At 43.1% G+C, this 25,036-nt stretch overlaps 1 protein-coding gene across 5 annotated transcripts in view; it reads right to left on the bottom strand.

The window, feature by feature from the left end:
- Window positions 1-2,406: 2,406 nt before the first annotated feature.
- Window positions 2,407-25,036, bottom strand: part of LOC126191488 (uncharacterized) — a 200,275-nt gene continuing 177,645 nt past the window's right edge. For 3 of the 5 annotated variants that reach the window (XM_049932377.1, XM_049932374.1, XM_049932376.1), the window contains exons 2-3: window positions 3,906-3,938; window positions 2,407-3,065 (exon numbers count right to left, since the gene is read on the bottom strand). In XM_049932377.1, the coding sequence (XP_049788334.1) occupies window positions 2,729-3,065; window positions 3,906-3,938 (370 nt within the window). In that variant the 3' untranslated portion in view covers window positions 2,407-2,728. The remainder of the gene's footprint in view (window positions 3,066-3,905; window positions 3,939-25,036) is intronic. The other 2 variants (XM_049932378.1, XM_049932379.1) reach the window with 1 other exon arrangement.

Genomic DNA, 25,036 nt, shown 5'->3' on the forward strand with positions numbered 1-25,036 from the left:
GGAATTAACTTCAGATTTTAACGCTGTGCACAGTACAAGTGAGTCTGAACACCGGCAACGATGCGCCTCCACAGGGCGACCCATGCATGTATCAATGTTAACAAGACGACATCAGCAGCTATGACTGAAATGGGCACATGACCATCGGCTCTGGAAGCTGGTGCGGTGAAAGAGAGTTGTATGGTTTGATGAATCCTGATACCTTCCTCATCGCGCCGAAGCTGGGGCAAGAAAGCTTCGTTTTCCAGGTGAGCAGTTCCTTGACACCCGTACTGCAGGATGGAGACAAGCTGATGGTTTTTCCATTATGGTCTGGTGAACATTCAAATCTAAGGCACCATGATGGCCAATGAGCATCATTAACTGATGGCAGAATTAAGTGACTTGTGTGTGCAGATGTGGTGCCAACTGCCTCCATGGACCTACCAAGGCCTCACTGCTTCCACGCCACAACACTTCGCTGTTGTTATCCGTGTCAAAGGTAGATATACCGGTTATTAGGTGGGTATTCATAATGATGTGGATGACCAGTGTACACTCCATCGAGACGACTATTGGAACCGGCCGGAGTGGCCGTGCGGTTCTAGGCGCTACAGTCTGGAACCGCGTGACCGCTACAGTCGCAGGTTCGAATCCTGCCTCGGGCATCGATGTGTGTGATATCCTTAGGTTAGTTAGGTTTAAGTAGTTCTAAGTTCTAGGGGACTCATGACCACAGCAGTTGAGTCCCATAGTGCTCAGAACCATTTGAACCATTTTTTTGACTATTGGAGTGACTCGTTACATGGGTGTATCCGGGGTGGAGGCCATGGATATGCTCCCACATGTCATAAAAATGCATCTTCTGTGTCAATATTCGTAGTTCTTGCAACGGTGTGCATCGACAAAAGTGATCTTTCGGTGCAAGTACAAAATTAAAAGCGCCGCCTAGAATAAAATAGTCGTGGCGTCATTGGAACAGAGGGGCCATTTTCTGTGTGAAGAAAAAGGAACTCTCTTCTGTTCCGTCAGTACTCGACAGTACATAGACATAATGAACCGTCCATCAAGCACTGTCGCTGCTAATCCTCCCCCCCCCCTGCCACCCCCCTCACCGAATGGTTCAAGATGTCCCCTACCCTGATGCCTTTAGTAAGAAGTTATGCAATGCTGCTGCCAGTTTTGAAGGTACATAATACTAAGGCTTTGCATTTGCACGTATGGGAAATTCGTCGGTGTGCATTTCTTGTACAAGGAGGATGTCTATGTCCGCCGTTTATATTACAAATTTAGGTAAAGATACCCTTTCCGGCGACTGAATGGCGTTGATATTGAGAGAGGCAAGCCAATACGCCTGTCTTCGTTCCTATGGCTACGTATCTATTGCACATGGAAGCTTATGTCATTTGAATTCGTATTGGCACATTGTGTGGCTCTGTCGTGTCTGCCGGCGTTCGTTATAGTCCTAACTTAAAGGGGCGCCGACCCTGCTGGGTTGCCTGTTGCTACCGTCAGCGGACCACCTTCACAGTCAGCCCAGTCTGCTTGGGACAAGTTTGCCGTCGGCGTCGTCTTGCCAGCCCCATCTCTCTGTGTCGTCTTTTCTGGTACCATATATTGGTAATGGACTGACGATAGCCCTGCATTGTCGAGCTCTACAGGGCTATTCTACTGCCGATATGGTGGTGTCCTGCCTGTAAAGTGTCGGTTCCCTTTGTCATATAGCGCACTTCTGGCGCATTGTTGACGGTCGCCCTTCGTATGTAGCTTCTTTTAGTCACGTTGTGGCTTAGAGCTCTTCAAATCCCGAATCGCTGCAACACATCTTCATTAGTTACTCGACCCACCTACACCAGAGAGCAAAAGAGATACACATGAGTAATATCGTGTAGGGCCTCCGCGAGCATGCAGAAGTGCTACAACACGACGTGGCGTAAGGTCGACTACTGTCTGGAATGTTGCTGGAGGGAAGTGGCACCATGAATCCTGTCCATAAATCCGTAAGAGGACGAGGGGTGGAGATTTCTTCTGAACAGCACGTTGCAAGGAATTTCTGAGAAAACAGTAAACACGAATAATATTTTAGTGCCTCAGTTTATCATCTTAGTACCCAAGTTCACTTATACTGAAGTTCATCTCGTAACCCGTTTCCTACACACTGTGCATTCGGTTCAAGTTATCTTCCTCGAGTTCACTGCCGTCTCTGACAGAGTGACAATGTTGTCGGCAAGCCTTAAAGGTTTTCTTTCTTGTCCCCATCTTTAATTCGCATTCCAAATTATCTTTGGTTTGCTTTATTTCTTCCTCCGCAAGTAGGTTGAACAACACGGGCAAGGATAGATTACAAACATGTTACCCTTCTTTCAGCCCATGCATTTATTTTGTATTCTTTAAATTTTACAAGTAAAGTCTCATTTCTGTCCAAGCTGTACAAAAAGCTTCGCACCATGTATTTAAGTAATCTCAGAACATTTTGTAGTCAATATTGTCAAAATGTTATTCCATTATTTTGCTATAAAATTAAAATTAAGAGTAACAGCTTCTCAATGAAATGTTTGCTCTTGTTTTCTTCGATGTTATAATTTTCACATCGATACTTCAGTTTTCATTGGCGAAAGGCGAACGTAGCGACTGTATAGAGATGCAAAAAATACCAAACTTTTAGTATTTTCTGGAGGCTGAACACACAACACTTACATTACAATTACAGCTATTCGTCCATGGAAGTAATGAAAACAGTTACAAAAAGTCAAGGAACTTTGTTTATTTCTTGACCTAGTAAAGACTCAAAGAAAGCCATTACTTTACGTTTTGGAAATACAAATTCCTTTACACCAATGAAATGTATCCGTATGACAACGACTTCTCCGTCAGGAGAAGCGTCTTCGTCCTCCACCATCTCCCTCACATCGGCTAACCAATCTTCTTCTGGCATCAGTTCGTCAATCCACCATAGATCTGTATCTGAATAATCCATCTCGTCCGGGTAAACCTCGAAGAGATGCAGCTCTTCTGCCAGGTCAGCCTCGATGTCCAGTACATATTCCTCGACATCCAACTCCAGCAAGTCCATTTCCGATCGCCATCTAAATACAAATAAGGAAAACAAAATTGAATTGTTTTGGAAGACATTATGTGGATAACTATTCTAAAATATATTTCCCTTAAACAGTGTCATTCTTGTGAGAAGAGATTTGTCAAACTTATAAAGTTTTATGATTGTGGCATGGCACGTTCTTTTAAGGAGTATGTATAATCAACCAAGCTATCAAAAGCATTATCAGCACCAAGCTGACTTATTTCGAAAACATTATTTGATGATCTTACACTACGCGTTTGCAGACTACAAGTAAACCGTGCGACACAAGGGGTATACTACACCATATGGGATATGCGAATATTTCATGTACTACTTATTGCGCCACAAGCGACATTGAACATATGTTAAAACGAGGCTTCAACACAATTTAAGGAAGAACGTCGGTCTGTCATGCTGGTAGTTAACTACTACTAAAGTGATTAGCTTCATGTGTATCGTGACATTTCCGGCATATCTCACGGAGTGCATTTTGTTACCCTAAACGATCGTGCTCGCCACATTGATCATTACAAGACGTCTGCTAAGGGGACTGAAATCGGTCGTGTTTTAATTTGCCATCATCACCAGAAAGACAGATATTGCCGCGTGTCACACCACAATGTCAGAGTCAGCTACGGACTACTTCTGCGTCAGTCACGTCACCAGTGAGACGACCAGCCCCACCAACTGTCTACCTCTTTGCTGTGTCCACCCTGAGCCTGTGGTTGGCGATCTTATCTGTATCTCCCCTCTGTGCAAGCACTGACGACCTATAGTAAACCATTATACGTAACATATATAACTAAAAGAACTTATCTTCTATTATTCAGTAAGACTTGGTACTTACATTTCTGTAGAGAGTATGAGCTGCCATAAAAGCCTGAAATAGAAAAGAGAAGAACATGCATTTTAGTTACGATTGATGAAGGGTAACTAGTTAGGTTTGTTTACTAACAATAAGCAATACTAAGAGTTCAAAGGAGCGAAAGGTTTTACGAAACATGTATTTCGGAGTGAATGTAAGAACTTCGAGACGCGAGAGCAATTGTTGCCTGTATGCCTCGCCAGTCACACGACAGCTCGACTACGACCAAAACGCGAGACTGACGCAGCGATTCCGGCCTACAGCGTTTAGAGTGACGAGTGTGCGAGGATGCGAGAGCTGGCGGCGACTTACCAGCACAGAATCGCGAATGCGACGTCGTCGAGCGCAGTGATAAGCACGAGAACAAGCATCTTGTCTGACTGCTTAGCACCAAATTAGTGTTTCCGCGGTTACCCCGGCTGTAGCTCCATTGTCGATACAGGAGACTGTCGCGTGAAAAAACTGCTCAACGAATCACATATTTATTTGTGCGCTGCGAGATAACAAAATATATTTAATGATTGTTGCACTGACCGACATAGTTTACATTGCAGTTTTATAATAGTTTAAAAATTGTTCTCCATATATACGTAAGCGCGGCATAAGCTGAAAGTGCTGAGACTTGATTTAAAAACGTTAGTTCTGATAGAAACTACGCAGATGTTCCGAGGTTCCTCTTTCGGTTTTCTTTAGGTATCCACCCAGCGCGTTCCAAAAATGTCGGTAGGATGACGTGCTCCGCTATGCCTACCTGCCAGAGCACTATCGTAATAGACGTGGGAAGACAAATTCCTGCAGTGACTAAAAAAGTATCAAGCATTTTCCGCTTATCAAGTGGTCGAGGCCGGAAAGTTCGTCTGTGACACACAATACGAAAATTGTATACTTTTTAAGTTGTACAGCTGTGACGCGTAACATCTGCTCCCAACTGATGGAAAGTATTTTAGATGTTTGAAGTTTGAATCTTCTAGCTTGAGAGATACATGGTTTCTAGATGCAGGAGGCTGTACTATTCTATAGAATCGTATCTTTGGAATTGCAGCGACTATCACGTTTCTTTGCATTCCAGTAATGTCTGGTATTTCAAGGCAAAGACATCGTCAGTGGTATTAAAGTAAAGAATCGGTGACTTCCTGTCACACACGACTTTTCCACTTGACCCATTGTGCCCTTTGATTCAAACTATTCGTGGACGTCTATATAGTAGAGAAATTTCGCTTTCACTATGGGGTCCATTCCTTATCTTCTAGTAAATCTACAGTGCTTCTAGAATCAGTCACAAAAAATACGGTGTCTCAGTTCTCTGTCTCGCTTAGTAAATAGTTCAAGGCACTACCATATACGTAATATCCATCGATAACTGGACGACGACTGTATAATGCCACAGTAAAGCGTAAATAAAACCGAAACCTCCACACCTGAGATGCTGCCCTTACTATGACAAGTAACCGTCACACTTCGATTGCTATGCATTCAAGATGTAGGCGCCTCGTCAGTTCTCAGTCAACAAACGGCGCCAGCAATTTAGCCGAACTCTACGCTAAACTGTGAAATGGCGTGGCTGACCCGTTGGTGTTGTTATAGTCCAGTACTTCCTTGTGAAGACTAGAACTGGACAGTTAATAACAGCTTGACGACGAATGGTTTTGTTCTTTCAGACAAAGAGACTGCCTAATCTGCGATTCAGTCATAGAAGTGTCACCCTCAGATTAATCGAGTAACTATACAGGCACATATAACCGGCACACGTTTGTACTTTCAGAAACATGCTTAATGTCGTTACAATATATCCTGCATTCACCTTATTCAAAAGGGGACTCAACACAGATCCGTGTGAGTGGCTGTTATATACCAACTGCTCAAAAATGGCTCTGAGCACTATGGGACTTAACATCTTAGGTCATCAGTCCCCTAGAACTTAGATCTACTTAAACCTAACTAACCTAAGGACATCACACACATCCATGCCCGAGGCAGAATTCGAACCTGCGTCCGTAGCAGTCCCGCGGTTCCGGACTGAAGTGCCTAGAACCGCACGGCCACCGCGGCCGGCTATACCAACTGCGGTGAGTGTAAGGTTTTGTCAGCAATTCTGATGTATAAGCATGATTTTGAAGAAAATAGTTAAGTTTGTCAGTAATAAGGCCTGGAATAACAATCACATTTATTTCCACGCTGTGGTCGACTTCAGAGATGCCGCGAGCCGCGACCGTTACGAAATCATTCGGTGTCGTGGGCTTCCCGACCTTGGGCTTCGTGACTTGTTATGTCAACGTTGTGTTTCCGAGGACAAATATTTTAGCCGTGACGATACCGACCGTCAATGAAGGATGTAATAGTGGACGATCCACTGCTGACCGTTTTTCAATAGGAACAATCCCTTTCACATTTTATCCATTGTTAGGACTGGCTAATACAAAGGCATGCTCAGTATTTTTTTAATATTTTTTCTTGTTTCTGGCTTTTTATTTTCTTTTTACCTTCACCTTTGTTCCTTTCTACATCATTACTCGATAAAAACATCATCATAATTTCATTTGCCCTTTGTCTCACTTCAACATGGCGTCGACCTTGTCACTATGGATTTGGCAATGTTAGTGTTGGAGAGTGGGCGGAGGCCCTTCCTGTCTCCACCACGAACCTCCCAGGACGGAATTAGTGTACTCCAGCTGTCTGCGTCTAGTATAAGCCATTAAATAGTGCGAATGCTTTCAAACATCTGAGAGTCGTGTAACTGAGGCGGGACGTGGTGACCAACCAGTTATTCATCTAGTGGGATGTGGAAAACCGCCTAAAAACTACGTCCAGGCTGGCCGGCATACTGGCCCTCGTCGTAAATCTGCCAGGTGGATTCGATCCGGGGCAAGCGCGCCCACGCGAGTCCAGGAAGCAGCGCATTAGCACTGGTGCGTCAACATTACTGGATAAAGTGATTAAACTTATCATCTTATTTTATGCATTTTAAATGCTCACTCAATTATTTTTATAATAAAGCCATGATTTCAACATCCTCTTATGTCACCCAATTCGTTATTGCAATATCTTTTTACCTTTTGTGAAAATCTATCTATCTTTCTTTTCCTAAAGGGGCAGGCAATGAAATTGTTCTTTAATTTCAAATGAAACTTTTACTGCTTCCTCCTTTATACGTTCATATGTTTTTGATTTATTGGGAAGTCTACTTGCGTACTCTACGCCAAAGTTTGACATAGTTCGTGGTTCTGTCCTGCTGGTTAAAAACATTCAACATTTCCATTGGTATACTAGCATCTTCCTTGTAGTGATTGATATGTAGTCAGTTAACTTCATTACTGTTTATGCACAGGGCATTTTCTCCATTATTAATAACCACAGAAGGATGGAGTATGGTTTTCGACTTTTTTCTGGGAGCAAAAAAGATCAAACAGGAAATCCCTTTTGTCTCTTTTGTGGTTTCGATCTCAACGTGTAAAGTGTATAGATGACTCCCCGCCCCCCCCCCCTCCCCCCTCTCACGCAAGAACAGTTCCCTTTTCTCAGAAAATTTTCCCCGCTTCTACGCAATGGAACGCCGGGATTATTACGTCAAAAACGGAGCCATCGTGAATTTTGAAAAAACTGTTACCTCCAGTCAGTTTGAAAACGTCTTCGCTCAGTTGAATCTGCGAACTAGTGCCAAGGTTTTTTGTGTGGGATGAAGTGTTTCGGCAGTGCAGCTGGTCTGTGCAGAATGGTTCACGGAAGACCATAGAACACGACGAGACGGGTCAGGCCGCACCAGAACAGACCACACCCCCGAGGAGATTGACGCCTCATCCAAATGGCATCGCGGGACAGATCTGCTCTAGCGCTACGGTGGAAGAGTGTAACACATCGTACACTATCAGACCGTCGCCGTTTATTAAGGCATGGGTTACATGCTCGTCGTCCACTTCTCTGCCTACCTATGACGAATGCGGAGAAGCATGAAAGACGGCAATACCATCAGGTAGTGTATTCGGTCGAATCCAGGTTCTGTTTTTTTCATAATGATGGCCGCATTTTGGTTCACTGCAGGCAGTGGGAGCAGCATCACAGTGACCGCATTCACACAAGACAATCAGCGCCTGCTCGAGGCCTTGTGGTGTGGGGTACTTTGGGTACAGCCACAAATCACAGCTGGTGCGTGTCCAGGGCACTGAGACCAGTGTGATCTACGCCAATGGCGTCCTGCGAACCATTGCCATACCCTTTCTGCACAACATCCCATACCCCATGTTTCAGCAAGACTGTGCACGATCACATGCTGCTGCATAATCAAACTTCTTAGTGGCGCAGAATTTTCCCCCTTTTTTGCTGTGGCCCACAAGATCGCTAGACTTCACGGCAATCGTAAATGTGTGGGGTATGGTGAAACGACAGGTGCCGTGCTGTGACCAACGCCAACGACAAGAGATGAACTTTAGGACCAGGTGAATGTAGCATAAATGACTATACCATAGGACGCCATTCGCAACTTATACGCGTTGTTGCGTCATGTGTAGGACATGTCGTCAGGTCCTATGGTGGACACATGCTGAACTGAGGTGACTCAATTGCTAATCATTTCTACAGAACATACTAATGTACACTTCCTGAGACTATGTTCGTCCTATCTCTAGTCGTTGAAGATGTGCTGTTTGTTCTGAACATGAGTGTACAAATTGTAGGTAGCCATTCTAGGAGACGAATTAAACCAAGAGCTCATTAATCTTATGGCCTATGAATAAATGCTGCCACAAAATGCTAGCACATTTTGGGTAGCTCGGAAACGCGTTGATGTTGGTAAAGTTTTATGTAATGAAATGACGAGAAACCTAAAATTGGTGGGAAAGGTGGAATTTAATTGAAGACATTTTAAAAACAAGTGTTCTAAAATAATTAGGCAAAAAGAAAGACATCTTTTAATTCTTTTGCAAATGTGTCAGTCTTTTTGTGCTTTTTATTGTGAGTGATTGGTTATTGGAGCAGATGATCAGTTTGTCTTGAATATTTATTTGCATTTGCATGTTTGGTGCTTAATTTGTAAATTATTCATAATGACAGCTCGCCCCTGAGAGACAGAGAGAGAGAGGGAGTCTGCACTCTTATATGTGCATAACATCGAATGTTACACAGCATATTTGATTCGTAAGTAAAAAACGCCTTCTCTTGCTGCATTGTATTGTATGTTCACAGACGCGTTTCACCTTTTTTCATTTTAAGGCACACCATTGGAATCTATAATGATGCAGTTATGGTATACTTTTGTTTTGATACCACGCAAAACAATGAGGCGTGCAAGCCACCTCCATGAAAAACATGAACACACCATAACACCATAGCCTCCGAATTTTACTGTTAGCACTACACACGCTGGCAGACGAGGTTTACGAAGCATTCTTCATACCCACACCCTGCCAACGGATCGCCACATTGTGTATCGTGATTCGTATCACCACACAAGGTTTTTCCACTGTTCAATCGTTCAATGTTGATACTCCTTACACCAAGCGAGGCGTCGTTCGGCATTTCCCGGGAGACGTGTGGCTTATGAGCAGCCGCTCGAACATGAAATCCAAGATTTCTCACCTTCCGCCAAACTGTCATAGTACTTGCAGTGGATATTGATGCAGTTTGGAATTCCTGTGTGATAGTCTGGATAGATGTCATCTATTATACATTACGACCCTCTTCAACTACATTTACACGGATTGCTCTTGGAGGCAATATGTTAGTCTTATTCTGCCGTCAACACCCATAACACAATTACGCCATTTCGCGTGTTGGGTGACAGCATAGACCGCCATCACCTCCTGCCACTGGCATTGTTCGCATCGGCAACGGCGGCAGCATTGAACCGAATGTGGGACGATTCACCTTTTATTTGCTACCCCAGATCATTCGACGATGGATCCACACCGAATAACATCGTGGAATTACTGCACATACAGACCCGTCCCAAGAATTATCCCAGATTTTACATAGGCGGATCCGCCCTGAACAGTATCCCCACGTGCACCGAAATCTGGAATCAGCCTGAACAGTATTATTTGACGTACCATATTCCGGATCCAGCATTAGAAATATCAAGCACCTACTGCAGGCAGACGCATTTTTACTGTGATGCCCCATAATCTAGTAACGTAGTGGTGGTTTATATGCTGCGGTGTGGTATTTGTTTTATTTACAGTAATTTTGGTTAGAAATCGGTAGTGCTTACACAGTTCTCTGTGGTGTCACTAGCTCTACCAATATGTCTGTTTCTAACACTATGACGTCAGACAGACTAGTAATGGAATGGTTGTCTATCAGCGATACATACCATGCTGCATTCTGACTGACTGATAATATCAGACGTCTGCACAACGGAACACGACGTGCCTGGAAAGTAGATATCGTTTGGTGTCGTTGGACCCTTAACTGATAATGCAAGTTAAGGGGGAGAATCACGATGTTACGCAAATCGTACCCAAGTGGGTTTGTAATGAATGTGCACAAATTGTGTAGCACAATCTTATAATGACCCTGATATAAAGCCAATGTTAGGGTGGGTAGCTTCTCGTATAATTTATTCGTTAAATAATAAGGAAAGTCAGCATTGGCCGTAATTTTGTTGATTCATTAACTTGTAAAATGTATTTTCGATCACATAATGATCATCTTCAGTGCTTGAAGTTAAACATTTCACATAGTGATCAGTGAATAAGAAACAAAAGACCACAAATTCCCCTGAGTATAAACCAACTGTTGGTAAGAACATACCTTTTCGTTAAATTAAGCAATCATAGTTCCCCTCCAGAAATGATGATGGAGAAAGGATTCTGGTGAGAGTGACAGTTTAACAGATAAGTGCCATCCTAAAATTTTACAACTACATTTTTTAAGTGGAGCACAGAGTTGTTCATGAATTTGTACAAGGGACATTCATGTATTTTAACGTAAACCAAACATTGTACAGATGTTGGCATCAACCTAGTACAAACGAGACTGCATGGAATCTAGTGTACTTCCCTGCCATGAGAAGGGAGAGCAAAGGGAACAGGTGAAATGCGTAAAAACGATAAACATCAGGCTAACTGGATGCCATACCATGATATCACCTAAGTACGCAAAGCGGCTCTTCAAATGTCACTGCTGAGAGACCTGACCTCGAATGTTTTGTGGCTGATAAACCAGCTCAAACCCTACACGCCAGAGCTGCGATATTACCGACAGTACGGCGCAAAGTGGCATGTTGATGACGGCTGCTTCTCATGGTTGGCTGCACTGCATGGAGATGGACTCCGCCTTGAACACCAATCAAAGCACAAGCACAAAAAAGAACTAAGTGTTTGTCCAGGTGGCTGGACAAGTGAAAACTACGAATGAAATTACTCTGCAGCAGTGGCAGTGAAGTACATGGCAGCGAGGAACCAGGTCCTAAATTCTCCCCACTAATTCCCAACAGTGAATGACTGTTGTGGAATGCTCTCGATTACTCTAGAATGTTGTGGAATGTTCTCGAGTGCACTCGAATGCTCTGCAATATACTCGAAATTTCTAGAGGTCGAAACTTCCCAGCCCTTATATCTTCAGAAGCACGCCCTTCAGGATCTAAAACTGTAGGGCTGTAGGGCTGTAGTAATGACTAACGAAGGTCATATTTTTCCTCTTGTGTCATATCTGTGGACATTACTACTCTTCCCAAACTGTTTCTTCAGTGAATACAGATTCTGTGGGCTTAAAATACATAACTCTTTGAAGAGACACCTACAATAGAATTGTGGGTGAAAGTCGCACATTATTTTCTCTGTTTCTTTTTTTTATATCCTGAGCTCCTTCTACCCAGCTGACGGGTTACAATAGATAATTATACCATAACATACTACTGAATGAAAATGCGGAATATACTTTTAGTGGTTGATCTGTTTATTTTCAACTTGATATTGCATCACGAACAAAATTTGCATAAATCGTCTGTTGGCAAAGGTCAAAAAGGTGCTTCCTGCCTTTCAGACTTTACATCCAAAAATTCGCCCTATTGTGCCTTGTTTGCTGAGTCCTGATCATATCACACATTAATTACTGGTGATAATCTATTAATTACATAAAATTCTGTTCATGTGTCTGTGTATGATTTTTGCGATATTAAGGGAGACCTCGTCTGCAGAGAATTAGCTGCTGCTGCCTGACACCCTCAAAACACATTGTCAAACACTCTTAGAGAGCGTGAGTGTTGTTTGCGTACAGCTTCTCTTTTAACATGTCTCACAGAGAAAAACCACATGGTTCCAAAGCCGTAGAACGACTATTCCAGCCGACCAACCCGTCATCGAAACCTTCCCTTGGTATTGTGTCGTAGACACGTTGGGAGTATTGGCTCCAACATTCCCCTGCGTGAAACACCCGTTGGTCTTTTCGTTAGTGTTAGTTCTCCCAATAAAGATCGCTGTAAATTGTTGAGACATCTACCCGAAGTTAAGGATTGATGGAAGATTATTATACTGCGCTAATCGCACATCACATTCCGGTTTTCACGTCAATAACGGGCTGATGCCATAACTGATAGGAACTACAGCGAGTTTCCTGTTAACTGCGGGAGTGTTTCGTCAGAATAAAAGAGCCTTTCATTACATTCGTCGTTATATGCACACACTGCAGCAGCCAGTTGCACTACTGATGTCCAACAACAGTGTCTGAAGTAGTTGCACTACCGTTACTTTGAAACTTTTCTCTGTGAGTTTTTCCGCAGCTCTGTGAGCTGTTGCTGCGGACACAGCAGTCAGGAGTGTTAAATAGCACAACAACTGTCTCGGTCTTCTATCCAAGGCCGCACTTAACTTCAAATGGTTCAAATGGCTCTGAGCACTATGGGACTAAACATCTGAGCTCATCACTCCCCTAGGACTTACAACTACTTATGCCTAATTATCCTAAGGACATCACACACAGCCATTCCCGATGCAGGATTCGAACCTGCTGTAACAACAACGACTCTGTCCTATTGTACATATAATTTTTTTTCTAATTTTTCGATAAGCTAGTGTAATTAATGCTCTGATTTCATTTCTTTTTTTGTTTCATGTCATTGTGTTAAGAAACTGTTGAAACTGTTGTAAGATGTTTAAAATTGTAACTGTGCGTCTGGTCCATACGTAGGCAATGTGTTAGAATACGTAGAATGCAAAATTTCGGGTGAATACCCTGTCTGTAAGGGAGCGGTAGAAGGTGGATGGCAGGCGAGCACGGGAAAATGCCCACGAGCACTGCACGGCATAACGGGCTCAGCAGTGGTAGTTGGAGTTGGGCATTGGTCTGAGCCACACGTTCTGGATCGAGGAGGCTCTCCTGGAAGACGTAGTTTCATTGAGCTTCGGGTATGCCGTTCCAACGCCCATACAGCATGGCAAAATTCCATAGGCACTAACCGGAAAAGTATTGCGACGCTAAGGAGAAGTAAAGTGCCGATATATCAAGAGCCATAGCTGTGGTTGTATGTGTGCTCTGTGCCTCGCCATCTAGCCGCCAACCGCCGCATCGATACAAGCAGGTTGAAACTTTTAGTACTGTATTCGTATGGACCAGTGTTAATTTTGTTCCATACTGTTCAATAACAACTTAAATTTTACGAGAACTTTCCCATCATTTAATTATCCTCACAACTAACCTAGATAGGGTCCTCTCCAAATGTTGTGCAATCCGAGTGTCCCGAGATGAAAGATTAAAGTTTGTGTTAATAAAAATTACCTGCAGACCTAACTATGTTAGAATGGTGTTTAAAGAATTGTTTTGTTAATGAACCAGTAAATGAATAACGAAGGTCTGACAAAGTTGGAAGATAACTTTAATATTGATTTAGTAATGGAGTTTAATTATTTCGAGACAGATATAAAGGTATTTAAATGAGTAGGAAATAAGATAAAAAGAGTGGTAACTCATATATTGGAAATCTTGAACGCCTGATAATTTCAGTAATCAATTTTTTTAGTACAGTTTCAGGGTCCCCCTCTCCCCCTTTTATTCATTTGAATTCTGAAGTGTTTTAAATTGATTTGACCAGCAAAGTTAAAGTCAATATAAAAGCCAAAATTTATCAGTGTTTTGTCTTTATCTAAATTGACATTTTGTTTGTGGCTCGAAATTACTATTTCTAGGGTAACGTATGCCCGATTTTAATCAGATCAATAGACAGTACGAAGTTTTGTAGTAAACATTATAGTGTAGTGTTATGTATTTATGGTTTTTCCCTATCAGTACAGAAAGGGAAACTATCAGTTAAATAGATTTTCTAGTTCTAAAATTTACCATATTATGCAGTGTTACTACTTGTTGCTTTGCACGAATATCTGCCAACTTGTACAGGGAAGAAACTCAGTTAATGCCTAATTAGGCTGGCGACCGTATTATTAACAAATTGGTAGCATCTCCCGTGTTGTTTTTTGTCCGTACTGACGTGTAGTTGCATTTCGAACTTTCTTGACATATCATTGTTATTACAGAATGGGTGTAAGTCTGATTTGCCTCCATCCAGGCACACGCGGTCAGTATCTATACAAAAATCCTTACTCATAAGGTGAAGCCCGTCAACTTACCATAGTATAGGCTTCAAGGAGTATCGTGTGCCACGCGCCCAGCGTTACACTGCGATCGTAGCAGTCGCGCGGTTCCGCACTGAAGCGCCTAGAACCGCTGGGTTACCGCTGCCGGACCGCACTTAACTCGCCCATTTTATTCTCGCTTAAAACCCTTGTTACTGTAGACCTCTGTTTGCAAATTACTGAGCTTACTGAGAGGTTAAAAGTGCGTGCCGAATCAGGATTGGAACATGGGCAGTTTGCTGTGCCAAAATTCCTCCAGGCTGTGGCTAAACAATGTCTCCGCAATACCCTCTCTTCCAGCACTGCTAGTCCTGCAAGGTATGCAGGAGAAATTCAAAGTCTGGCAGGTATAAGATGAACTACTGGCGGAAGTAAAGATGTGAGGGCGGGTCGTGAGTCTTGCTTGTATAGTTCAGTCAGTGTTAATGCCTGCGCGGTGGTCTGTTTGTTGGGGCGGCAAATAATCCTTTGTTTTCTACGAGTGCGTCGCATGTTACTGATCCTGAGTCCTAACTTTACCCAGCGGTGGAATATTTTCCTGCAACAAAGACTCCAGTGGTTCTTTGGAGAAGGGGCTGGACTTTGGCAATATCTATATTTAAATGCTCATCGCTCGCGCACTGAGTTTTGGCAATACTTGCAGACCGCACATGTGGAGGTTGCGCGCAGTACCCGTTATTATCTTAACAGCGTTCTTACCACGTCTCTACTTAGTTGGTGTGTTCCCGGCGCAGCAGGTGCTCCAGGTGCCCTCCTATTCGGAATGAAGCATGACGCGGCTACCCCTTTGATTCGGCCCACCTGCCAACGAGCATCACCTTGTGGGATTTCCAGGGTTCGGGATGGGTGCACTAGATTTCACTGTTTTCCCTTTGCTTAGATGTGCACAAAAAATGAAGTAAATGTAATAAGTAAATTAATATGACCAGTATGAGGGTGCAACATGGCGATGGGAAGAGGGAGGCATCGTGGCCAGGCCTCGGGATTGGACCGCTGCCCACCTTGTCTGCTCCACCCTGTAGCTGACTGTGGCCCTAGCAAATCGACAATACGAAAATCAATAAATATAGTAAAATAAGAAAAAAAAGTCAGTAGAGCACTTGTCCGCGAAAGGCAAATATTTCGATTCCGAGTTCCTGTCTGGCACACAGTTTTAATCCGTCAGGAAGTTTCAAATCATCACGCACTCCGCTGTAGAGCGAAAAATTCATTCTATAACAATCATGACATTGAGAAACGTTTCTTAGCGATCACCAGCTGACATGTACTTGGAACGCCTTGTAGAGTGATATGCGAAGTGAAAAATTAAATTATCCCGTTCTTACAGGCGACTAAATGACTTTTCAACGACAGAAGATTCTCTTTGGTGCAGAACACGTTTAAGCTTTGGTGAAACCTAACTCTCGTGACTCACTTTGCTACTCTGCCCGATAGCTCAACATTCACTGCGCAGTGTTGTGAACTTCCAGGGGCAAAGGTATTCAAACGACCGCTGCTCAGCAGCACAAAAATCCCCGTATTCTGCATAACAACACTCCGTAATCTCTTGTCAGACCCACAAAAGATGTATGTCACTAAATTCGTATCAGAGTGATCTGCTGTTCTGGCAAAAAGAAAAATATTATACTTCCAGTTTTTAAATTACGTTAAAGTAAGTTAATGCCTATATCTCGATGATAATTGAAACTTCGAAAATACGTTCGACTTTGCTGCGTAAGCCTTCACTATAGATGGAGACGATCTACTAATATCTACAACGAGGCAAAATTTAAACAGGTGTGTATTTAATACACATAGCTGAGACACTGGTAACGCAGCAGTTGTTGATAGTGGTTGTGTTAGATGTCAAGACAGAGTAGCCATCTTTCTATTCCCAAAATCTCATAGTCCTGTTGTAGCGCAAAATGTACACAGAAGAAAATAAATACATATTTAAATCAAAAATTAAAAATATTTCAGCTTCAAAATTAATCCTTCAATTTATAATCGAAATAGTGGACATCTTGTGAAAGTTAATTGTAAGTCGTCTCAAGTAAAATCTGAATGACATTCGCTTAGCTGAGAGGCGTCCGTCCTTAACGATGTATGAGTCCTTCGCGCTACGTAACATGCTTGAAAGAACATTACTCAAGAACAGAAAATGAGTGAGTGCTTAAATAATGAAATGAATACGTAAAGGACCGGATAATTTCATTACGAACATTACGAACGGTGTCAATAACGACCGCATATAGACCCAAAGAAGCAAAAACGACGTCCAGTATTCATTTTCTGCAGGCTAAACACTAAATATTTAAAGTGCTAGTCTTTACCACTAGGTATTCGCTCATGGACCAAAAACCATTTCAGAAATCTGAAAAACATTATTTATTTATTGGCCCAGTAAAGACTCAAAGAAAGCCATTACTTTACGTTTTGGAACTATAAATTCATTTATAGTAATGAAATATATCCGTATGACAACGACTTCTCCCTCAGAAAACTCGTCTTCCTCCCCCACCATCTCCCTTACATCTGTTAAACATTCCTCTGGCATCAGGACGTCAGCCCGGTCAATCGGCCATAGACCAGGATCTGAATAATCCGTCTCGTCAAGGAAAAACTCGGAGAGGTCGACTTCTTCAGCCAGGTCTGCCTCGATGTCCAGTATATACTCTTACAAATGGAAGTCCAGTAAATCCATTTCCGATATCTACCTAAAAAAACAGGGGCAAAATTGCTTTGTTTTGGAAGTTATTGTGCCGACAATTATCCTGAAACATCTTATCCTTGAACATTGTCATTAAAACTATAACTGTGGCATAGCACGTTCTATTAAGAAACTGTTAGCAGCAACAAGCTGACATATTTCTAAAATACATTATCTGATGATTCGACACTAAGCGTTTGCAGACTATAAGTGAACGGTACGACAAACAGGTAACCTACACAGTACTGGATAGCCGGCCGCGGTGGTCTAGCGGTTCTGGCGCTGCAGTCCGGAACCGCGTGACTGCTACGGTCGCAGGTTCGAATCCTGCCTCGGGCATGGGTGTGTGTGATGTCCTTAGGTTAGTTAGGTTTAAGTAGTTCTAAGTTCTAGGGGACTTATAACCTAAGATGTTGAGTCCCATAGTGCTCAGAGCCATTTGAACCACAGTACTGGATATGTGAATTTGTGATGTAGTACTTACTGTGCCACAGGAGACATTGAAAATATGGTTAAACATACTTCATCACAATTTAACGAAGTACGTCCGTCTATCATGCTGGTTGTTATTTACTAGTAAAGTGATTAACACCGTGTGTATCATGACACTACCGACATATCTCGTGGACCGCGAGTTGCAGACCTATACGATCGTGCTCGCGACATCGATCATTACATGACGCTAGTTAAGCTGTCTGAACTCTGTCATGTTTTAATAAACTATCATCACCAAGAACACAGATACGGTCGGGTGTTAAAGGAGAATCTCCCTAATGTCAGTGCCAATTACTGACTGCTTCTACACCAGTCAAGTCACCAGTGACACAACCACCCCTGCTCGTCCTCCACCTCTGCTCTGTGTCCCCGTTGATCACTGTGGTCATCTACTATTCACAGATAATTGGTACTTACATTTCATTTGAGAATATGAGCTCCCATTGAAATCAGAAAAATAAAATGAAACAACATTAACTTTTCTATCGATTAACGTAGTTAAGTAGTTTTACTAGACACGTTTCAGCAAATGTATTCTGTTACAGTTTCTATATCGCGAACTCTTAGCACTACTGATTTACAAAGAGAAAAAGCTCAAAGGAGGAAAAGACTTTCCGAAACATGTATTTCGGTGCGAAACCGGTTAGCGCCTGTACGTCGCCCGATCCACACGACTGCTCGCCTGCGACCAAAACGCGCGAGTGACGCAGCGATACCGGCCAACGGCGTTTAGAGTGACCAGTCTGCGAGGTTGCGAGAGCTGCCGGCGACTCACCAGCAGAGAACCGGGGATGCGATCTCATCGAGCGCAGCGTTAAGCAAGAACAGAAGCATCTTCTCTGACGGCTTAGCGCCAGATTAGTGTTTCCACGTTTACCGCGGCTGTAGAACCATTGTCGAGACAGAAGACAAGGGAGTATCACCACTGACGAGTGTCGCGTGATGAACCTGCTCAAGGAATGCTCGCTTTTATTCACATATTCATTTAGCATCTGCATGACAACAAAACATGTTTGACGTTCGTTGCACAGACTGACATAGTCTTCATTGCAGTTTTGTAATAGTTTAAAGACTGTTCTTCATATATCCATAACCGCGACATAAAGGGAACGTGAAAATACTGACCCTTGACAGATAAACGTTGCATTTGGTACAAACCCCAGAGGTGTCCACATAGCTCGTTTGCAGCTGGATCTCCACTTTTTGCAGAATCTAGCTAGAATAAATTGCTCCGCTGTGCTTAACTGCCAGAGCGTTGTTGTAATGATGCATGTGGGCAGACAAATTCCGACATTGAGTAATAATGTATCAAGGACTTTCCACTACGTTTCGATTATTGAGTACCCCAAATATCACGTACATGGGACCGAAGAGTTCAACTGCGTGAGAAACGTAACATGTAGATACCAGACTTTTCAAGCTGTACAAGTGTGATGGGTAACATCCGTGTACCAATTTGATGGAAAGTTTTCGATTTTTGCTGGTTAGATTATCTAGTTTGAGATAATATACTTTTTAGATATAGGAGCCTGTGCTATTGTACACTGTCGTATCTTCGTGAAATGCAGTAACTACCACATCTCTTCCCATTCCAGTAAGGTCTGAGTCTTCAAGACAGCGACAACGTCAGTGGGCCTAAATCAAGTGTAATAACGGTGTCCTCCTGTCACACTCCACTTTACCGCTTTGCTTGTTATCTCATGCTACGTGATGCTGAAGTGTCATTCGGTCCAAAGTAATTGGAACGCGTATACACTGATGTGTGGATGGAATGTTTCGCGGAACACAGTGGCGAGTTCCAATTAATGTGCTGGCTCCCGAACTCGCCAGATCTGAACCCGATCGAACGCATCTGGAATGTGACTGAACGTGGTGTCAGAGCCTCCCCCCCCCCCTGCCCTCCCAGGAACTTGTGGGAAATATCTGACTTGTGTATGCAGAAGTGGTGCCAACTCCCTCCAGCAACCTACCAACTCCTCATTCCTTTTACAGGACGACCCATGCATGTATCAATGTTAACAACACAACATAAGCAACTATGACTGAAATGGGCACATGACCATCGGCACTGGAAGTTGGCGCAATGCCAGAGCGTTCTATGGTCTGATGAAACCCGATACCTTCCTCATCACGCCGATGCTAGGGCAAGAATGCTTCGTCTTCTAGGTGAGCTGTTCCTTGACACCTGTACTGCGGGATGGAGACAAGCTGGTGGTGGTTCCATTGTGATCTGGAGAACATTCACATGTAAGGCACCATGACGCCCAATGAGTATCATAAACTGACTGCAGACCACGTGCACGACTTCATGATGATTATGTCTTCTGACGGTTGTGGCATTTTTCAACAACAGTATGCGCTATGTGAAAAGGCCAGGAGAGTGGTAGAATGGTTCGAGCAACACAGTTTGCCACAAGTTTTCCGTCGGCTCGATCTTCCCAGCACAATCTCTCTGTGTCGTCTTTTCTAATACCATAGGTTGGTAATGGACTGCGGTAGCTATGTATTATCGAGCTCTTTAAGGCTATTCTACTGACGTTATGGTGGGGTTCTGGCTGTAAGGTCTCGGTTCCCTCCATTATGTAGCGCGCTTCTTGGCCCATTGTTGACGGTCGCCCTTCGTACGAAGCTTCTTTTAGTCACGTTGTGGCTTAGAGCTCTTTCATTTCTGAATCACCGCAGCAGATCTTCATGGGTTACTAAACAAACTGGCACATGCGTAATATCTTATAGGGCCTCTGTGAGCATGCAGAAGTACTGCAACACGACGTGGCTTAGGGTCGAGTACTGTCTGAAGTGGTACTGGAGGGAATTGACACCATGAATCCTGCTGGACTGTCCATACGTCCGTAAGAGGACGAGGGGGTCGAGATATGCTCAGTAATGTTCATGTCTCGGCAGTTTGGTGGGCAGTGGAAGTGTTTAAAATCAGAAGAGTCTCCCTCGAGCCACTCTGTAGCAATTCTGGACGTGTGGGGTTTCGCATTGTCCTGCTGGAATTGCCCAAGTCCGTCGGAATGCGCAATGGACGTGAATGGGTGGAGGTGATCAGACAGGATGTTTACGTTTGTGTCACCTGTCAGAGTCGTATCTAGACGTACCAGGGGATCCATATCACTAGAACTGCATACGCCCCACACGGATAGAGTCTCCACGAGCCTCCACTAGCCTCCCCTGCAGGGGCCGGTGATTCTTGAGGTTGTCTACATACCCGTAGACGGCCATCCGATCGATACAAATTGAAACGAGACTCATCCGATCAGGCAACATGTTTCCACTCTTCAAGAGTCCATTGTCGGTGTTGACTTGCCCAGTCGAGGCGTGAAACTTTGTGTCATGAAGTCATCAAGGGTACACGAGTGGGCCTCAGCAGCAGTTTGCGGAAGGGTAGTACTTCTGTCACATTGAACGATTCACTTCAGTCGTCGTTGGCCCCATTCTTGCAGGATCTTTTTCCGGCTTCAGTGATGTCATAGATTTCGAGATTTACCGGATTCCTGATAGTCACAGTACACTCGTGAAGTGGTCATACGGGAAAATTGCCACTTCATCGCTACATCGGAGATGCTGTGTCCCATCGCTCGTGCGCCGACTATATCACAACATTCAGACTTACGTAAATCTTGATATACTGCCATTGTAGCATCTCACACAACAACTGCGCCAGACACTTGTTGTCTTATATAAGCGTAGTCGACTGCAACGCCGTATTTTGCTTGTTTACGTATCTCTGTAATTGAATATGCATCCCTATACAAGTTATTGTGCCGCTTCATTGTATATTTTCGTTGCACTTTAACACCAATTTCAAAAGCCTGTTTCTGTTAGTGCCGCAGTTTTTATGATTTAGTTCACTTACATATAACGCTAATCGTCAAACAAATACATTCATCACACTTCCTAACACTTAAATGTATATTCGGTGTATAGCGTCCCCAGTGCCATATTACGAAAAGACAATATTTATAAAGAAGACATTCATAATTTGTAAGAGATTTTTTTTTCATGTAGCCGTAACATAAGAATTTCTCTGTCCAAGTTTCAAATGCAAAGAAATAATTTATGACAAGATACACTCTTTTGTTAATTTTTTAGTCATCTTCATGACTTCTTCTCTTGTTTTTCTTGTGTGTGTCGAGGGACATCTTGCGTATGCTGGTAAATGTAAGCATATTTGTATGAGTTAAGCATATAATATACTGATTTAATATTATTGTGCACTTTTAATTTGTAAGAGGTGATCCCGATTTCATGTCCGCCTTCCTTGAATTAACCTGCATTCAAGTAATTTACAGCTCAACAATGCAGCCAACGACGCCATTACGTGGCGATATTAACTTATGAAAAAAATTAGCGGAAGCTGAAAACTCGCCCGCTATTAGCATAATATTAATTTTTCTCCACAGCCACCCGACGTTGCAGAAAATACTTAGCTTTAAGATTCTTATTTTCAGTACCATAACCGAGACCCAGAGCCAGCACTCTGACTACAATACAATGGTTAACGGAGGTAAGAAAACTCTCGCGCGTGTGTGGGCCGCAATTGTAACTAATAACTAAAGATCTTATGCTTTAAGGTGAACTGACTAGCCGAGGAAATTAATATGAAAAGTTTAATACATTGTACAACTTATATGCTCATGTTTTAAGATTCAACGAGTCTAACATTCATTAACGTAACGAATAATTTGAAATTAATATTGTTAAAAAGGATAACTTCAGGAACGCATTTAATCGTAAAATCAAAATTTAAATGAAATATCATTTTTATTAAGGCCCACCACGTAAGTCGGCAACAATCAAATAATAATAATCACAATAATAATATATATATTAAATTACGACGGCCGAAGTTACGCGAGATTGGCGCCGCAACTTTGGGGCCCGATTAATATGATTCTATTGTACTGAATGTAATTATGTATGTGTCTAATTGTTGTAAAATATTAATGCTTGTATGAATTCTTTTACATGTACAACAACAAAACCACACCCTGAGGAGATCTGGAGAGGAAAAAGAGTAGAAAAGAAAAAGGATTGCGAGAAAGAAAAATAAGTAAGGTAAGGCCTATTGTACAAGTATCGTGTGTAGCTCTGTGCGGAATATCGAACCCATGTGCACATGAGATACCTTCGGTGTTTTGTGTATTTATGTGTTTATTTTTTTGGAGGGGATAATTATTCGTGTGTGTATCAGTGTCAAAGATTTGTCAGTGGCTTAAAGTGAATTTAGTATGGGTAAGATAGGACAACCTAAAGCATCCGTAGCATCCGTACCAGAAGAACAGAATTCTGTTAATATGGAAAGTGAGGATCATTTGCAAAACGTAAACGAATCCCAAACCACCGCCTCCGGTAACATAATTTCCGGAGCGGGGGGCGAGGATCTGTGGACGGTGAATGACGCTCCACAGCAGAATGGGAATAGAGTAACAACTCCACTGCCTGGGCAGGGGGGCCAATCGAGTGCTAGATTAAGCGGGACACCAGTATGCTCACCGATTGCAGACCCATTTGCAGAATTTCTGCGCAGGTTAGAAGAAAGAGATAGGGAAAAAGAAAGAATGTTAGAACAGAGGGAAAAACAAAGAGACGAAAAACTGGCTCAGATGCTCCATGAGCAAGAGCAACAAAGAGAACAGAAAGAAAGGGAAAAAGAAAGAATGTCAGAACAGAGGGAAAAACAAAGAGACGAAAAACTGGCTCAGATGATGCATGAGCAGGAGAAAAAATTAATGCAAAAGCTCATTGAGCAAGAGCAGCGCAGTGAAGCAAAACTAGACAGTATCCAAAGCGAACTTGCCGAGATGCGGGACGCGTGCAAAGGAATACCCGATCTTGTGCAAAGCTTAGCCGGCGAAATGCAAAAATTACAGATATCGCAGGCTAGGCTTGAAGACAATGTCCAGACTTTAACCAACCGCGTGGATAATGTGGAGGTAGATGCACGGAAAAGTATTGACGCATATTTGGAAGTGCAAGCTCAAAAAGTAGAAAAAGAATTAAATGAATGGCTAGAAGTAAAGGATCGCGAGATATCTGCAAAGATTGAAAGCGACGTAAAAACAGCTGTAGAACAAGCGACTGCGGTCGCGAGTGTAAATATTGACGCTAGCGCTGCCGCACTACATGCCGAATTAGCACAGATCAAGTCCCGTGTGACAACGGAGTTACCAAATTGGCAACAGGAGGTCGCGCGAAGACTGTCTGCGTTGGAAAGCAATGTAAACAGTGGCGGACAGATCATGAATCCGACTCCGAGCACTGATTACTATAATAACGCTGACGGTAGGCAGGGTACGAGTGCGCAACCGCAACCTAATGCGAATTATGAGCACGAACAACATGCGATACCGTGCAGCGCACATCACGAAGTGATGAATGTTCCAGAATGTAGAAATCAGACGTGCAAAGAAGAGGACAATGTAATAAAACACAGGACATTCCAACCCTTCAATAGCGAAAAGCGAAATGTCCACCCTGTTGTATTTATTAAGAGCTTCAGGAATGTTTTTCCCAGGACATGGACGGAAAGACAAAGAATACAGTTCGTGGTCTCCTTTATTCAAGGTGACGCGGCACTGTGGGCCACCGACGTGTCTGAAAAATGTCTAACGATGCAACAGTTTAAAGGTGCATTCTTGCAAAAATTCTGGTCCGATAGCGTCCAAGAAAGACTACGAAAGGAGTTGTACAGTCCAGAAATGTACAATCCTAAGATGGGAACGTTACGCAAATATTTCGAAAAGTATATAAACAAAACCAGGTACTGGGACGAGCCAATGTCCGATCGTGACATAATCAGATTGATAAAAATGAAGTTGCCCAGTGAAATTAAAAGATATTTCATCAATGTGCCGGAATACGATATAGAACAATTCATGGAAATAGTGGATTCTGTTGACTTATTGATCGAAGGTACGAAAACCGAAAACAAGTGGAACTATGCAGGCTGTAATCAACAAAAAGCCGATTACAATAGCAGCCACAGTAACGGTAGTAACAACGGGAGTAAGCAAGAGCACCGGCAACAGAATCGAGGCACAAACAGTGGCAATGGTTATAACGGCAACGGTTATAATCGTCAAAATCGAAAGAGACATCATGATGGACGCATGAGTAATGGATATAATGGTAACGGCAATCCGCAATGGCGGAATAACCGAAACCAGTGGCGTGGTTGTAATGAACCGACACCACAGTGGCAACAAAACACAGCGCCACAATGGAACGCCAACCCAGGTCCATCACAGAGCATGTCAGGAAGTTACAACCGACCACCGCAAAACCAGAGCCATACACAATATCAAAATACACCATCGGGGAGGCAGGGTGGCCAACCCAACAGTAGCAACAACAACAACCAGAACCAC

Source organism: Schistocerca cancellata, chromosome 6 (assembly GCF_023864275.1).
Source record: "Schistocerca cancellata isolate TAMUIC-IGC-003103 chromosome 6, iqSchCanc2.1, whole genome shotgun sequence".
Taxonomy (NCBI): domain Eukaryota; kingdom Metazoa; phylum Arthropoda; class Insecta; order Orthoptera; family Acrididae; genus Schistocerca; species Schistocerca cancellata.